General features: G+C 33.5%; 1 protein-coding gene and 1 long non-coding RNA gene across 10 annotated transcripts in view; both read right to left on the bottom strand.

The window, feature by feature from the left end:
* Positions 1-784: 784 nt before the first annotated feature.
* LOC114184092 (U11/U12 small nuclear ribonucleoprotein 65 kDa protein) overlaps positions 785-18,056 on the bottom strand; it is a 42,226-nt gene continuing 24,954 nt past the window's right edge. For 2 of the 9 annotated variants that reach the window (XM_028071334.1, XM_028071405.1), the window contains exons 13-17: positions 14,558-15,020; positions 14,366-14,449; positions 8,497-9,045; positions 7,660-7,774; positions 785-1,371 (exon numbers count right to left, since the gene is read on the bottom strand). In XM_028071334.1, coding sequence (XP_027927135.1) covers positions 14,940-15,020 — 81 coding nt within the window. In that variant the 3' untranslated portion in view covers positions 785-1,371; positions 7,660-7,774; positions 8,497-9,045; positions 14,366-14,449; positions 14,558-14,939. Of the gene's footprint in view, positions 1,372-5,815; positions 5,981-7,659; positions 7,775-8,108; positions 9,046-14,365; positions 14,450-14,557; positions 15,021-18,056 lie in introns of all 9 variants that reach the window. The other 7 variants (XM_028071374.1, XM_028071359.1, XM_028071381.1 and 4 more) reach the window with 7 other exon arrangements.
* Positions 15,329-17,589, bottom strand: LOC114184152. Its single transcript, XR_003604552.1, has 4 exons — positions 17,099-17,589; positions 15,797-15,884; positions 15,545-15,603; positions 15,329-15,450 (listed from the first exon to the last, which is right to left on the bottom strand). It is a non-coding gene; the product is annotated as an uncharacterized LOC114184152 (long non-coding RNA).

The following is an 18,056-nucleotide window of genomic DNA, read 5'->3' as shown; positions in this document are numbered from 1 at the left end:
TAAGAATTGATCAATGAGAGTCAAGATTTGAAGCCATGCATTGGCAGACCTTGTTCACAACATAACTAATTTCATGGGGAGTTAGGGTGACTTATTGAAGAGCACCCACAACTAACTTTTATAACGTAGGATTAGACAACAAACCAGCTCCATGTTTAGAGACCTATCAATTAATAACCATTGGAGAAGAAATAGAAAGAGCCTTAATAATACTCGTTTTGTGGAGTAAACCTCTTATGTATTTGGTTTGTGTCATGATAAGAGATGTATCATACAAGTATTTGACTTCAAGACCAAGAAAGTAGTCAAGTTGTCGCAATTCTTTCAAAAAGAAACATGAAGTTTTGATGTAATGGACTTAATAAGTTCAACAGATGTACCATTGATGATAATATCATCAACATAAATCATTAAATACAACACTTATAATTGTTTTTTTACAAATAAATAAAGATGAGTCACAAGTACTGTTGACAAAGCTAAGTTGGTGAAGTGTTTGCTACAATATGTTAAACCATTGACAAAGTGCTTGCAATCTTTGTTTAATTTACAAACAAGTCAGGTGGTTGAACTATGTAAACAATTTCATTCAAAAAAGCCATTTAAAAATAAAGACATTATTAACATCCAGTTGAATCAATTTCAACCATAACTAACTACGATAGTGATAATATGATGGTGATAAACAATGTTATCAGACTCAAGAGTCTATGTAGGCTCGTAAGAACTCCGTAAACTCAACCTATAGACTAGTAATAATCTACTTCATATGAAAACAAATATATATACTACCATACCAATTCAAAATTTCACCATTGATGAAAATTGTAAACAAAGTTTAATCATTCTAAAACAACTTAGTTTAACACACATGATTATTTTATAAGTTCAAATTACACAAAATACACAAGTTCATTCAATCACAAAAACATAAGTGTGCATAATCCTCTAATCATATCATCTCAATCATCATCATCATCATAATCATCATCTTCATCACCATCAAGCTCTTCCTTAGATGATAAGTGTGCATAATCAACACTGGTATCAAAAACTATATTATCAAGATTAAATGCCTCTATAATAGGATCAACTGAACTTGACCCAGCTATGTCAACATTTCTCTCGTCACTTTCACCTTGAACTGGCTCAATCAATGATATTTTCAATTCATGAAGACATGCAAAAGTTAAATATGAGGTGACAAATCTAGTCATACCTAGTCTTATCAAATGTCTACATTTGGTGAACTTCTTCACCTGGAGCCAAAAATTTGCTTAGATCATGAACATCTTTTTCTGGCTCTTGCAGCTCTTATATTATCTCATCATCTCTATGTTTATTTAGTGTTGCATCGCAGAGAATGATAATCTGCAAATTATAAGGAAAAACTAAAGTAAAATGACGATATCGTTGTTAATAATTCTCCAAAAATAAATCTCTTAGCGTACAATAACAAGCAAGGTTATGGGAAGTCCAATAGAAAGAAGAAAAAGCCCAATTAGATGGAGGATTTTGTTATTGACCAGGATAAGCATAAAATATAGAGTTTGTCTTTTTACTATGGTTTTTTAAGCTTAACAAACTATATATAGTAGAGATTTTCCTTTCTAGAGGAGACTAATAATAACAAACTTCATATTGTCTTCTCTCTCTATCTTCTCTGCCCCTCTCCCTCTATTTTTCCTCTATTTAGCTGTTTTCTTTCAATAACATATCAATTGGTGTTTTCATTGAGAGCGTCCTGGCTGGATCTTATAGCACCCTTGACTCAGCCACCCTTGAAACCTTGATCTCCATCATTAGAACCATCTCCACCAACCTAGAAAATCTCGAAAACACCTAGCTAAATCCAAAGTAAAATCCATGCCTACTCACATTAAGCAGAAGGTTCCAAGATTTGATGGTAACGATCCTTTAGGTTGAATATTCAAGGTGACCAGTTTTTTGATTATTATCATACCGCTGATGAGCAGCAATTGCATATCGCCTCTTTCCATATAGAAGGCGAGGCTCTCAATGGGTATCAATGGTGCATTCGAATGGGCAACTTTTGTTGTGGTCAATTTTTCTAAGGGCCTTAGAACTTCAATTTGCCCCATCAGATTTTGATGACCCACAAGGTACCTTGTTCAAGTTGACTCATAGGCAACCTCTATTTGAGAGTACTTGGCACAATTTGAAAATCTCGCCAACCGGGTGCATGGTCTTTCTGCTCCTTTTTATCTTAGTTGCTTTATCTCTAGACTCAAATAGGAAACACGACGAGGTAATTTCGTTCCATTACAAGAGAAAATCACAACAATACGTTGAAATTGGGGTCCACCACTGCTAAGCCCATTCTAGGGTACATAGCATCGCCAATTACAAACCACAATACCTGGATGCTACCCACAGTAACCAACATAAAGCCTTTGTTGGCCTCACCATAGTTGAGTAACTCTTCTTCTAAGAGTTGTGACTCCAGTTCACAAGTTAAGTAAATTTGCAAGCAAGGCGAAAGAAGGGACTTTGTTACTATTATGATGAAAAATATGCTTGTGGTCATCGTTGTAAAAAACAATTTAATTTGTTGATAGCAGCTCCACAGATTCCTTCCATAGATGATGAGCTTAACCATTTGCTAGAACATTTGAATCTTCAAGTTAACCGAGTTCAAACTTAGATCCAAACCCACATAGTACACTTGAATCTCTAGACGCACACATCAACATTCATACCCTAACGGGTCAAACTGCTCCATAAACCCTACAGGTTCAAGGTATCATTGGCAGATTAACCGTTAACATTTTAGTGGATAGTGAGAGTAACCATAATTTTGTCCAAGGTGGTAAAATTTTTGGGCTTGCGGCTATACCTGACCCAACCCTTTTCAGTGTTGGTTGGTAGCGAGGAAGATCTTCAATGTTATGCTTAATGCCTCAATGTAAGTCTCAAAATTGATTCCCAAAAATTCCACGTTGATTTATTCGTTCTACCACTTAGTGGGGCTACTTTAGTTTTGGGAATGCAATGGCTTAAATCTCTTGGGTGTGTGTTGACGGATTTCGAGACATTGACGATGAAGTTTATAAAAGAATGTGAACGTAATCCAATTTAGAGGCCAACCTAAACCGCAACCCATTAAGGCTATTGTAGCCCATTTTCAATGCCTAGCCTCAATGGATGCTATTGCTGAAATATTCCATCTTCAAGTCATTCCCTATTCACCTTCAGTATCGAATTCCTAACTTTACCCAAAACTAGTGCCTGCTTTGATAAACTAATTTGTGTAACGACCTTCCCCCCCCCCCCCCCCCCCCCCCCCCTCCCACCGCACGGAGCACAAAATTCCCATCTTACAAGGATCTAACCTAGTGAATGTGCGGTCTTATCGATATCCTCATTTTCAAAAGCAAGAAATTGAAAGATTGATTAGAGAAATGATGGAAACAAGGTTAGTTCAAAGAAGCTGCAACCCTTATTCTTCCCTAGTCTTGTTAGTTTGAAAAAAAAGACAAAAATTGACGGTTTTTGTGTTGACTATCGAGCTCTTAATGCTATAACCAACAAGGATTGTTTTTCAATTCCATCCATTAACGAGTTACTAGATGAGCTCCATGGGACACGTTAGTTTAGCAAACTTGACTTGTGTTCAGGATATCACCAAATTAGAATGCATAAGACAAACATTCATAAGACAACTTTTCGGACTCATGAAGGGCATTACGAGTTTCTTGTAATGTCGTTTGGGCTATGCAATGCGCTTGCAACATTTCAAGCCACAATGAATGAAATCTTCCAACCTTATCTTTGGTGGTTTGTCATAGTTCTCTTTGATGACATTCTAATTTATAGCAAGATGGTTGATGAGCACTTACTGCACTTCACAGCAATTTCTTATTGTTTATTGACTAATAATTTTTTTTTTGAAGAAAACAAAGTGCACGTTTGCCTATGTTACTATAGAATACCTTGGTCATATTATCTCCCAAATGGAATTGAGGCTGATCCTAAAAAGTTGAAAGTCATGATTGCTTGGCCTGTCCCTACCAATATTAAACAACTTCGAGGTTTTCTTGGCCTTATAGGTTTCTATAGGAAATTCATTTGTGGATATGCTTCTATAGTGTTTCCCCTTAATAGATTTATTGAAGAAGGATGGTTTCGTGTGGACAGCAAAAGCTCAAGAGGCTTTTGAGCAACTTAAACAGGCCATGGTGTCTACCCCGATTTTGCGTTTGTCGGATTTTCAATAGGATTTCATTTTAGAAACAAATGCATCAAAGGTGGGAATGGGTGTTGTGTTACAGCCAGATGGGCACCCAACTAGTTTTTTAGTATGAAGTTTTGCCCTAAGCTTCTTAATGCTTCAACCTATGTTCGAGAATTCCATGTTGTTACAGAGGTAGTCAAGAAGTGGCGAACCTATCTACTAGGGCAACAATTCACCATCTACACTGACCAACGAAGCTTACGAGAGTTAATGACGCAAGTGATCCAAACCCGTGAACAACAATACAACCTCTGAAAACTTAGGCTACAACTATGACATTCAGTACAGAGCTTGGGGTTCCAATTAAGTGGCAGATGCACTCTCAAGAGTACTAGACTCAACTGGGCAATTTTTTGGCATCACTATTCCTCATTTGACATTTTTGTGAAGGTGCACGAAGCATATAAGACAGATCAATCACTTTTGGCAGGAATTGTTCAAGCTCAATGGAACCAAGTTACGCATGACTAGTGCTTATCATCCATAAGGAATTGACCTAACTAAAGTTGTTAATCGCATACTACTGCAGTACCTTCATGCCTTTATGCATCATTAACCCTCTCAATAGGGTAAGTTTTTGCATTAGGCTGAATGACAATGTAATTCAGCCTGTCAAACTTCAGCTGGAATGAGTCCTTATCAAGTAGTATATGGGAAGTCACCTCCTTCGTTACCTCAAACATTGTTGGGTCTAGTACGATAGATGCTATGGAGCAAGAATTAAATATTCAAGATCAAATTTTGGCTAAGTTGAAAGCTAATTTGCTTAAAGCTCAAAACAACATGAAGGCTTATGCTGGCAGACACCGTATTCCACATCCTTTTTATGGGCCATACCGTATTATCAAATGCATTGGTGACAATGCCTTTGAGTTGAATCTGCCTCAAGGTTCTAAAATTCACCCAGTTTTCCATACTTCCAAATTTAAGCTTTGGTTACCCCCCTTATATATTGAAAACAAACCTCAAGTTGTACCTACTGCTATACTGGCTTCTAAAATTGAAGGCCACCCACCAAGAGAGTATGTTTTAGTTCAGTGGCAAGGTCTCTATCCTAAAGACTCTACTTGGGAGTTGTTGACTGAATTATTGCATGATTATTCTGATTTACACCTTGAGGGAAAGACATTTAGTCACCACGAAGGGGACGATATGACCCATGGAAATGAGGAGCAGTACAATAATAAGCAAGGCTATGAGAAACCCAATAGAAAGAAGAAAAAGTCCAATTGGATGGAGGATTTTGTTACTGATCAAGATAAGCGTAAAAAATAGTCTTTTTTTTTTTGGTTTGTTATGCTTAACAAACTATATCTAGTAGAGATTTTCCCTTCTAGAGGAGAATAATAATAACAAACTTCATATTGTCTTCTCTCTCTATCTTCTCCGCCCCTCTATTTTTCTGTTTCTCTACTCCTTCTATTTTTCCTCTCTGCAGGTGTTTTCTTTTGATAACATATCAGAAGAATGTTTATTTGTAAATCATAATGAAAAACTAAAATAAAATGATGAAATCATTGTTAATAATTCTCCAAAAATCAATCTCTAAGAGAGAAATACCGTTAACACAAGGTACTTTTCTATCACAGGGATTTCTTTTGGAACCAGGGTGGCTGGTTTTTCTCCAACAGACTCATGAGCCACACCTTTATCAGTAGCAGGCCCAACAATGGTCTCACGTCTGCCACACTTTTCTCCAGACATTTATGTGCTTGGGTCGTACTCCTATAAGGTTGTTATTAGTTTAAAAATAAATTAACTAAAGAGATAGGAAAAAGATATCTCCTAATGGCATCATAATCAACAGACAGTGTGATGTAATAGTCCTTTGGAATAGGAGACTGAACAAAAGAGCTTGCAGATGCTTCGGTGGTACGTTTAAAGAAACACACATAATCAGGGTTAGAAGTCCCACATTGATAAGATTTTTAAGAGAAAACATGTTTATAAAATTTGGTTGATTATAACTGGATACGACCCCTGAACGGGATGGGTTCTTAAAGGGGTTGTACCTCGGTGTACAAACTGCTGACCCTGGTTTGACATTAATAATGATCCTTCATAATCGTTCATAACCTGAGTTGGTCACAGCTTTGTCAGTGGGCTTTAAACAAATTTTTTTCCATACTTCACTAATAATAAAATAAATGAAAAAATTTTCAAACTTAATCTGATATTCATGTATTTGTTATAATTTTAGTTAAAAAACGTTAACAAAATTTACTTACGCTCAATTTCAAAGAATCATAAAGTGAAAAAAAATATATTAAGCTAAATAATATAAAAAATATATAATTTAATTATAATGTAATATACGGTGTGATTACAATAATAATAATAATAATAATAATAAAAAGGTGTGATTGGGTGCTTAGCTTTATGTAATTTTCAAGATATAATTTTAAAGCTAAAATAAGGAATTAAAATAAAAGTGCATTGAAATTACTATAATTTTATCTTATGGTTCACATCCTCTAGATATACAATAATCTCTTTATTTATATTTCATTTTTTTTAGTTTAAAGGAAAAAATATATTTCTTGTACAAACATGTCGAAGAAAAGAATTGTTATAAAGCAAAAATATCACTAGGATAGACTCTATCTAAACCATAGCTTTTACACAATATTAAGAAGTGAACTTTAAGTTTAACTCCACCATACAAAATCGGGTTCTGAAATAAAGTTTGCACATACTTATATACTATAAATTGGTCTTATCTCTAATCGATGTGAGACTTCCAACACTTCACATCACCATCTATTATTGGAAGCTTGTGGCATACTAGAGTCTGCCATCAAAATAGCCATGCATTGTGCTTGTCATGAGTCACTATAGAATTTCTCCATCTAATAAAATTACCATCAATTTTGTTCTTGTTGCGGAGGAAAGTCATATAGACTGCCTTCTTATGGTGTTGATACTATCTATTCTCCTTTAGAATTTATATTCAGTAATCTATGGAGACTTTCTCATATTACCTCATATGATAGTTATAAATACTGTGTCTTTTATTTATACTTCTTTCAGGTTTACTTGGATTTTTTGTATCAAATCTAAAGTTGAAATACTCCTTGTTTTCCAATCCTTTAAATTTGTGATTGAGTTGCAATTAATACTAAAATCCAAAACACTCTGTGTGATTGAGGTGGATAATAGTGACCATTCACTAATTCTTTAACTACTGATGGTAATTTTTGTAGACTTATATGTCCCCACACTCATCAAAACGGGTGGTTGAATGAAAATATAGATATACAGTCGATTTAAGTCTTACATTTTTGCATCACGCTTTACTTCATAAATTTTCCAAATTTATAATTTGTATCTCTATCCCTTCCTTTCTTTTGTCACTTAAGCAATGCAAAGCCTTAAATTGGAGAAGGTAAAATGAATATTTGTACCTGATTGTTGAGGGCTGGAAATAGCGAATCATAAGTAACACTGAAGCACCACTCAGCTTTCTCACTGGTAGTTAGTCCTGCAATTTCTTTCAGTGGCTCCCACATAAACTTTCTCCTGCGACAGATATCAAATAGGCAGCAAAGCAATATACAGGTCAAAATCTAAGAAGCATTTGGGGTGTGTTGTGGCAGAATGGATGCAACAGTGTTATTATCTCTTCTGTTCTTCTTAGTTCTACATTTAGTTAAAACCAAATGAATGTTATACACTATGTTTCATGCCGTTCTGACAGTTTATCAAAACCTTCTTAGTTAGACAAATTCAAGTTCTCAGGCACAAGTTTCACAGCAGAAAGCACTGATAGTTTCTAGACACAAACAAAAATAACAGCAAAGGAAAAACTAAAAATCTAACAACAATAACTAAAGGTTCAAAAAGTTAGCTTTACCAGTTACCACATTCAGTAATGACCCTCACATTAGGCCTAAGTTTTGGCACCAAAGCTAGGAACTGCAGTTCTGCCTTATAGAGGAAGACGATACATATTTTACACCAGTACTTTAGTTCAGGGAACACATAACAATGATAGCATCCCCCCCTGTTATGCGGTAATTCAATGGAAGAGTTTAATGTGATAGTTTGAGGATCAAATGATAATTTACTTTAACTATATAGCAACATATGATTACATCACAGACTTACTTCATAAGAAAAAAAAAAAAAACAAATGCGAAAAAACTTGATCAAAAGATGACTGTGGCTTCTATCCTGTAATTATGTTTTTAGTAAATTCTTAATCAAAAACAAGTAAAGAAGTAGTGCCATAATCCTCACACCTTGGCTTCAAGTATCCACACCCCAACACTTTGGCACTTGGTGGCAATGCTTCTAATCTGTAATTAACTTCTGGAGGGTCCAATTGCAAATTCTAAACACATGGTAGATCTTTTTCAACATCCTACTCTCCATTCTGTGGTCGGTGGCATTGCAATATACCACTCTCACTAGACCTGAAATTACCTTTGTAGTCAACAAAGTTTGTCGGTTTATGGCGTGACCTCTAGACTCACTGTGGTTAAATGTATTTCAAGGCACCTCAAAAGTACTGTCTCATAGACTGCACCTTCAATCTGCCTTCCTTGCTTCAAACTTACCAACAATGTGAATCGTGGATTCTAAATCTTCGTTCACCGGCTCAGATATTTTTATCAGAACCTTAAAAATTGGAAGGGATAAGATTTCTCAGTAGGCAACTTTTGTCTCTCTGATTCATCTGTAGTCAAAAATTTGCTTGGTTCTCGAACATCTTTTTCAGGCTCTAGCAACTCCTGTGTTGTCTCACCATCTCTATGTTTATTTAGTGTTGCATCGGGGAGAATGCTTATCTGTAAATCATAATGAAAAACTAAAATAAAATGACGAGATCATTGTTAATAATTCTCCAAAAATCAATCTTTAACACAAGGTTCTTTTTTATCACAGGGATTTCTTTTGGAACCAAGGTGGCTGGTTTTACTCCAACAGACTCGTGAGCCACACCTTCATCAATTGCAGGACCAACAACGGTTTCACGCCTGACATGCTCGTGTGCAGACACATTTTTGTGCTCGCATTACTCCTATAAACTTGCTATTAGTTTAAAAATAAATTGACTAAATAAAAAGATATCTCCTAATGGCATCATAATCAACAGACAGTGTGATGTAATAGTCCTTTGGAATAGGAGACTGAACAAAAGAGCTTGCAGATGCTTCGGTGGTACGTTTAAAGAAACACACATAATCAGGGTTAGAAGTCCCACATTGATAAGATTTTTAAGAGAAAACATGTTTATAAAATTTGGTTGATTATAAGTGGATACGACCCCTGAACGGGATGGGTTCTTATTGGGGTTGTACCTCGGTGTACAAACTGCTGACCCTGGTTTGACATTAATAATGATCCTTCATAATCATTCATAACCTGAGTTGGTCACAGCTTTGTCAGTGGGCTTCAACAAATTTTTTTCCATACTTTACTTATAATAACACGAATGAAAAAGTTTTCAAACTTCATCTGATATTCATGTGCTGTCGTATTTTTTATAATTTTAGTTAAAACATGTTAACAAAATTTACTTACACTTGATTTCAAAGAAACATACATTAAAGTTTACAAAGTGAAAAAACATATTAAGCTAAATAATATAAATAAAATATTATTTAATTATAGTGTAATATACAGTGTAAAATCAAAAATCAAAAATAGATAATATATCACATCTAAGCCAACCTGCACATTACAGTAATAATAATAATAATAATAATAACAACAATAATAATAATAAAAAGTGTGATTGGGTGCTTAGTTTTATGTAATTTTCAAAATATAATTTGAAAGCTAAAATAAAGAATAAAAAATAAAAAAAGTCCACTGAAATTACTATAATTTTATATTATGCTCCATATCCTCTGAATATACAATAGTCTCTTTATTTATATTTCATTTTTCTCAGTTTAAAAGAAAAAATATATTTCTTGTACAAACATGTTGAAAGAAAGAATTGTTTTAAAGATTATAGCAATAACAAAAAGTTTGATGTAGGGAAAACAGTGTATGAAATATTAAAATAGTAACGAAAAGTTTGAGTATATATATAATGAAATATATGTTTTGAAGCTTACGAAGTCTTTGTCTTTATACTTTTGCATTTTAATAATAGTTTATTTTGGTTATAATGAAAAATGTAAAAAAAAAAAAATTGTGAGTTTTTTTTTTCTTATATACTAACGATTTCGTTGATTTCTACTCAACACTATTTTGTGTATCTCAGATTTAATTTCTTTGTGCATAATTTGCAATGACCAATAATTTTAAAATATGAAATTAAGTCTTATAAAATACAGTTTAATTTTTATTCATTTATTTTGTTTTTGATAAATGAGATATATGTGAAATTTCTTAAATATAAAAATTGAACAGTAGATATTTTGGTAAAAAAAATAAAGTCTGTAGGTCGACAATTATACTTTAATAATATCACCGTTGTCCATGAACTGTAATTAAGAGAAATAATAACAATAAAATTTTGTAAAATTCTATTAAAATAATTGCTTAGAGACTAAGAGATGAGATTGATTGAAAAGAAATAAGTATACAAGGCGATAAAGAAGTATAACAATAATTAATTGTTGATTAAAGAAGAAGTTTACAAACAATTCTACATAGTTTATTGTGAGTATAAACTAAATGCTTGAAATAAAGGCTATTCTCGCCGGGTTTCAGGTTTAAGAAGGGTTGTTCATATATTGAGGGGTCTGGGAATTAAGGAATGACAATTAAATCATTAAAGAGATTATATGCTTCATCTTATGGGCTTATAGGGATGCACATGTTTTCTAGTAAGGATTGAGGTGGTGGTGTGAACTTACACTCAACAAGGAATATTTGAAGTGCAGTTCTATTTGATTTTTGGTTAAAAATACATATGAACCAAACATATAAACTATATGTGATTCAGATTGAACATAACAAAAACCAAACCAATTTTTGTTGGTTGCCTTTTATTAATTTTGTGGATTTATTGTATACTTTTTTATTAGTACATGTATTCGGTCTTATACTTTTTACATGATCGCTAATACTGTATCATAATGAATAGTTTCATTCTCTACTTCACTATAACTATATATTTGTTGTTCTGTTCAACAAAATTGCATATATATTAAGCAATGTGCTTACACATATTAGCAACTTTCTATCGCTTTTATCAACAAAGAACTAGAATAAAATACAGATGCACAGGGGTGTCTATCTTTTTACAAGAAAGGAAATCAAAGAGGATGATTATGATGTATTTAGGGTTTAAGGTTTATAAAGCATGACAAAAATCAAGTAAAATTTATTAAATAAACGAATTTTATTTTTGAGTAAATTATATTTAGGCCATCCAATTAAATGTTCTTTTGCCTGTATTTTTAGATTGTATCTAAACTCTCTTTTTTAAACGTTTTCCTTGAACATTTTAGGATTTTTCCTCCTCTCATTGAGCAATTTCATGATCTCACATGTAAGCTTAGAATGATAGATATCCATTCACTAACTTGAGGGAGAGTGTTGTTAAAAATGCAATACTGAAAGTTGTTGATAGACATTAAATGTATTGTTAGAAGATCCTAGAGATCTCTTGAAAATATTACTTTAGGGTCTGAGTTCTCTATGTATAGAAGTTGATGTCCTATTTCAAATCAATTAACAAAATAAGAATCTTCTTTTAAAAAAATAAAAGTTGTGGAAATCTTGACCTTCTGCTTTCCAACATCTTCCAAGCTGTCATAGTACAAAAAAAGTTGGGGATATTTACACCTTACAATTTTGTCCATTACCTGACATAGTGGCTTGATTTCAGCCTTGACGGCATCATGGTAAAACACTAGTGAGCCTGTCAGCATAAGGCATTCATAGATCCACTTGTGAGCACTCATGTCAGTCCATGAAATTATATCTAGAATGTAGTTAGCAACAATTCCTACGTCTTTTCCTCTGTTCTTCTCCTCCTGAAGACAGTCAATAACCTGCCTACACAAATCTCTATAGTATTCAAGAATTATCTTGAATTGAGAGGCCATCTTCTGTTTGAACACAGGAGCTATGTTGGCACTCTCATAACAGCCTGCCAATGCTTTCAGAGCATGTAACCTCTTGTTAAAGAAATTCAAATAGTTGTTGCTAGAAATGTTCTTGAACAACAATATGATAAAGTAGCCAAGATACACCAACGCTTCAGCCCTATTTATCTTTGGAGCACTATCCATATCGATCATGAAATCCATACCTTGCACCGCTTGTATATGGTAAATTGACCTTATTTCTAGTCGATGTGAGACTTCTAACACTTTATATTGCCTAAAATAGTCTCCTAGGGCTTGGTTTGGAACATTTAGCAATGTTGTTCAACAGTTTGTTATGACTCACAGTGAGACAAATCATCTTTTTATCTTCACTCAAGTGTTGAGTGTATCTATTTAATAGTATATGTTGATGATATTATTCTTACATGCAGTGACCATCAAGGCATCTCCAACATGAAACAACACCTTTGTCACCACTTTCAGACCAAAGATCTTGGCATACTCAGATATTTATTGGAAATTGAGGTAGCATAATCCAACAAAGGTATTTTTATATCTCAAAGAAAGTATGCATTAAATATTTTGGAGGAAACAAGGTTGATGAACTCAAAATCTGTTGGCACACACATAGATCCCAATACCAAACTCTTGCCCAATCAGGGGAAGTCCTTCTCAGATTCTAAGAAGTACAGAAGATTACATGTGGTAAGTCAATTTCTTAATTCCCCATGTGCAAATCATTGGAAGACAATCATTCGTACACTAAAGTATATTAAAGGATCTCCTGAAAAAGGTTTGTCATATGGTCACAATTATCATACTAAAACTTTCTATTATTCAGATGCTAATTGAGTAGAATCTCCTTCTGATACAAGATTTACTTATGAATATTGTGTTCCCATTGGAGGTAACTTGATTTGTTAGAAGAGAAAGAAACAAAATGTTGTGGCAAAATCTAGTGCAAAAGCAAAATATAGAGCTATGGCCTCAGCGACTTGTGAACTTGTTTGGCTTAAATAATTACTTAAAGAGTTGCAATCTGGAGATGTCACTCAAATGACACTTATATATGACGATCAGGTTACTCTTCATAATAGCTCTAATCTTGTGTTTCATGAAAGGACCAAGCACATTGAGGTTGACTTTCAGTTTATTCAAGAAAAGATTGTATTTGAAGACACCAAGATTGGGTTTGTTAATTCAAGAGATCAGTTAGCATTTATTTTCACTAAGCCTCTATGAAGATCTACAATTGATTATATTTGTAACCAGCTTTGTACATACGATTAATATGCACCAACTTGAGGAGCAATATTAGATATTGTTAGTTACAATATTTTTATGTTAATTACAATATTATGTGCATTTGGGCTTAGCCAATATTTTCCGGTATTATTCTTCATTATAAATAAGTATTACCCTATGTTTATTTTCTACACAAGGGGAATTAAGCCTATACCAAGTTTTCACTATTTTCACATGGAAAATGAATATTTGTACTTGATAGTTAATGGTTGGAAATAGGGAATGATAAGTAACACTGAAGCACCACTAAGTATTACCCTATGTGCATTTTCTACACATGGGGAATTTAGCCTATACCAAGTTTTCACTATTTTCACATGGAAAATGAACATTTGTACTTGATAGTTAATGGTTCGAAATAGGGAATGATAAGTAACATTGAAGCACCACTAAGCCTCCTAACCGGTAGTTAGTCCTGCAAATTCTTTTAGTGGCTTCTGCATAAACTTTCTCTTGTGACTAATATGAACCAGGAAGCAAAGAAATATAAAGTTGATAATCTAAGAAGCATTTTGGGTGTCTGTGTTGTTGTAGAATGGATGCAACAATGTTATAATCTGCTCTGTTCTCCTTAGTTTTAAACTTTAGTTAAAACCAAATGAATGTTTTGCACTATGTTTCATGTTGTTCTAACGAGTTTATCAAAACCTTCTTCGACAAATTCAAGTTCTCAAGCACAAACTTTACAGCAAAATGCACTGATAGTTTCGATAGACAAACAGCAATAACAACAAAGGAAAAACTAAAAAATCTAACTACAATAACTAGAGGTTTAAAAAGTTAGGTTTACCAGTTTCCACATTCAGCAATGACCCTTACATTACGCCTAAGTTTTGGCAGCAAAGCTAGGAACTGCAGTTCTGCCTTAGAGAACCTGTGGAACACAACACATATTTTAGACAATGTGATACATGTATATATCTCCTTACAGGAATGTTGCCATTTGGCAATGGCAAGCTGCATAACGAAAAATTTATTAGACCTGATATATATCCACAATGTCGGAGCCATACCAATTGTCGTTGACCATAATTGTGCAACGTTTTCAGGATCCAAGCTCCCTATACTTTTGCTTCCAGAGCAGAAAACAAACCAAGAAATCATATAATTAATAAACCATTCCCAATGCCAACGTCGGTAGGCATTTAAAATTATGTTGGTCTGCATTCACAACTCCTATTGCCAACAATGTGAAGTCTAGATTCACATAGCATCCATAAGCCCAAGGAGAATATACGTGCAAGCATCATATCACTGTCATTGCTGAATGTTGTGGTCTGAGTGGGTAGTGCAGGGTCCTCTCGCCATGAGTGAAATAAGAACGCATCATTAGTCATCTGCTATACATCAACTCATGCACTCAATCAAGCCTTACCAGCAGCAGGATTTCGACCAAACTGTATAATCATTGGCTTTCCTTTTAATACATATCCATTCACCCGATTCTGCAAAAACAGTAATATGAAATACAAAAAACGAGATAACTTGATCAAAAACTTTTATACTGGGACAGTCATTGAAATTTAAGAATATTATTAGCATGCCAAACACTACATGCTACAGTAAAATGTACAAAAAAACTGCAAGAATTTTGTAACGAAAAGAAAATTAAACTGCAATACAAAAGGAAATAAAAATCTGAAAACAAAATCGTCTTGATTAAAACAATTAAAAAAAACACAACCAATCTCCTGCTAAAAACATACCAGGGGAATGTCAGAAATGCTTGACCCCTCATTCGTCCTTCCTGAAGTTGAAAACTAGCTATCAATTTCAGTTTCACAGATATGCTACTACAAGATCTTCACTAATATATAATGCAGGTTAGTTGAGTCAACCTTCAACCATGTAACCCTGAGCGGATATGTTAATAAACTGGATCACATAAGCAATAGCAAATATTTATTTTGGATCTATTTTTACATAGCCTCAACAGAAAATAGTTGGTTACAGAATGTTAATGTCCTACCTGCATTAGCTTGACTTGGAAAGCAGACTTAGCAGCCCCAACACTTCCAAACAAAGACCCTGTAGCAATAACAGTAAACTAAAGTAAACTATGGATGTTACATAACATCCACACAATATTATGAAAATTTAAAAGTATTTAGTTTTGTTATTTTCATTATATCATGTTTCTTTTGGGGATTGCAAAACATTCAAATTGCATGTGATAAGTATAAAACAAGACCTGAATTCACTAAAAGTGTTGATAGCTTACCAAGTATATAATAGAAGTCATCAGCAATCACATCTTTTGCCAAATCCTTAACATACAACACAGGAGCAGGATTTCCAGCTGTATAGTTCTGCACAGCACAATCTATCAATTAAATAAAACTCCCATAAAGATTCACTTGTGCACCATGGAAGCTCTAATAAATTATTTCTTGATCAACCTTTCACAAGTATAATACTGTAGTTGAAATAAGGAGAGAAACAGAGAATGCTGCCTCAAGGGTCAGGAGGAAATCAAGATGAATATTCATTCTGGGCGTGCAGATGCACAGGTAGCAGAAAGAGAATTAACCAGAGGAGAATTCAGCGAGGAGGGCAGTATAAAGTGTAGTGGTGGATGAGAAAGGAGAACAAAAAAGTAAGGTTAGTTTTGGGGTGGAAGGTAACAGGGGTCATCAAAGTTCCTACAGTGTTGGTTTTTCTTTCTTATCTTTTTACCTTTTCACGAGTTACATGATCTCCACAATGATATCAGTTCTGGAGCTTATATAACATAGTTATATGCATAAATATTACAGATCAGTCTCAGATGCCTAAACATTGCCTACTATTAAATCATGCATAATACTAACCAAAGTACTTGTTCTTATAAGGAAAGGGGAACTGTTGGATAACATGGGTATTTGGAGAATAGTAGGGTCAACGTTCTCTTGGTTTAATCACTTCATCGTCCAACACTCAGTATCAGTACCCAATGAAGCTTAAAAAAGTATGATTGACCATGGGCCGTGGTGACACTTAAGATTACTAAAAAAAATAACTAGCTAGCAACAAGTGCTCCTCATTTAAGATGAAACCAATACAAGTTTATTGCACACAAAAATTTGCTAAATATCAAGACTGGGAAATATAAGGTAATCATAATTTTTTTAGTAAAATCTGCAAGCTCATAAAATTGGTGTCCTCTACAGAGATAGGATAGTTTCAAAGGTAAACGAGATCTAAATCTTCATTCACCGGCTCATCCAAAAAATGTGCAAAGTGATTTTAAATTTATCCACTTAAGCTTCGGTTTCAGGTAATCAACTAATTAAAATAAACAATCTGATAACATATTTTAGGACATGATAGGTTCAGAGAAAACCTTCTGTTTGTATTCCCTGTTTTCACATACAAACAAAATTGTCACTTTTTTCTAATTTTGTTTATTGTTTTCTGATATTTATGCAGGGAGTAGTGGAAACAGTGAAAAAAAATGGAAGCAAAAGGGTTTTTTTATTTAGAGAAAAAAACATAGCACTAATAGGGCAAGATAATGAAAGCAAGATGATATTTTTATCAGTACCTTAAACATCTGAAGGGATAAGATTTCCTCAGGAGACAACCTCCTTTCTCTAATTCATCCGGAGTCCAAGATTTGTTAGGATCTGGAACATCTTTCTCCGCTCTCGCAACTCTTGTGTTGTCTCATCATCTCTGTGTTTACTCAGTGTTCCTTTGGAGACAATTTTATCTGTAAATCATAATGCAAACAAAATTAAAATGACCAAATTGTTAATAATTCTCCAGAAATCAATCCCTGAGGAAGAAATAACATACTCTCATGAGTCACTATTCATCAATAGCAGGACCAACAATGGTCTCATGCCTGACACGCTATGCAGACAGACATTGTTGTGCTTGGATCGAACTCCTATAAACTTGTTATTAGTTTAAAAATAAATTGAAGAAAGAGATAGGAAAAAATATCTCCTCCTAATGGCCTCATAATCACCAACAGTTTTCTGGAAAAAGAGACTGAAACATGGTTATACAAAATTCCGTGGAATATTATGGGTTCTGTAGGTTGTGCTTAGCTGTGACCTAGGTTTAGTGACAGACATGATTTTTTTTTAACTAATTACAACCTGATAGTCACAAATTTATCTGACGGGTTAAACAATTATTTTTACATACTTTATATTTATGTCTTCTTCTAATTTTTATAAGTTTAGTTAAGAAACGATAATAAAATTTACTTATTCTCAATTTTAAATAAACATATTTAAGTAAAAAATATATATTAAACTAACTAATATAAATAAAATACAATTTAATTATAATGTAATATACAGTATAAAATTGAATTAAAAAATAGGTAATAATACATCACATCTGAGCCGAGCTGCACATAATAATAATAATAATAATAATAATAATAATAATAATAATAATAATAATAATAATAATAATAATAATAATAATAATATCATCTGATTTGGTGTTTAGTTTTATGTAATTTCCAAATATAATTGGAAAGTTAA

Source organism: Vigna unguiculata, chromosome 1, assembly GCF_004118075.2.
Source record: "Vigna unguiculata cultivar IT97K-499-35 chromosome 1, ASM411807v1, whole genome shotgun sequence".
Lineage (NCBI taxonomy): Eukaryota > Viridiplantae > Streptophyta > Magnoliopsida > Fabales > Fabaceae > Vigna > Vigna unguiculata.
This window is presented reverse-complemented; position numbering and strand designations above follow the sequence as displayed.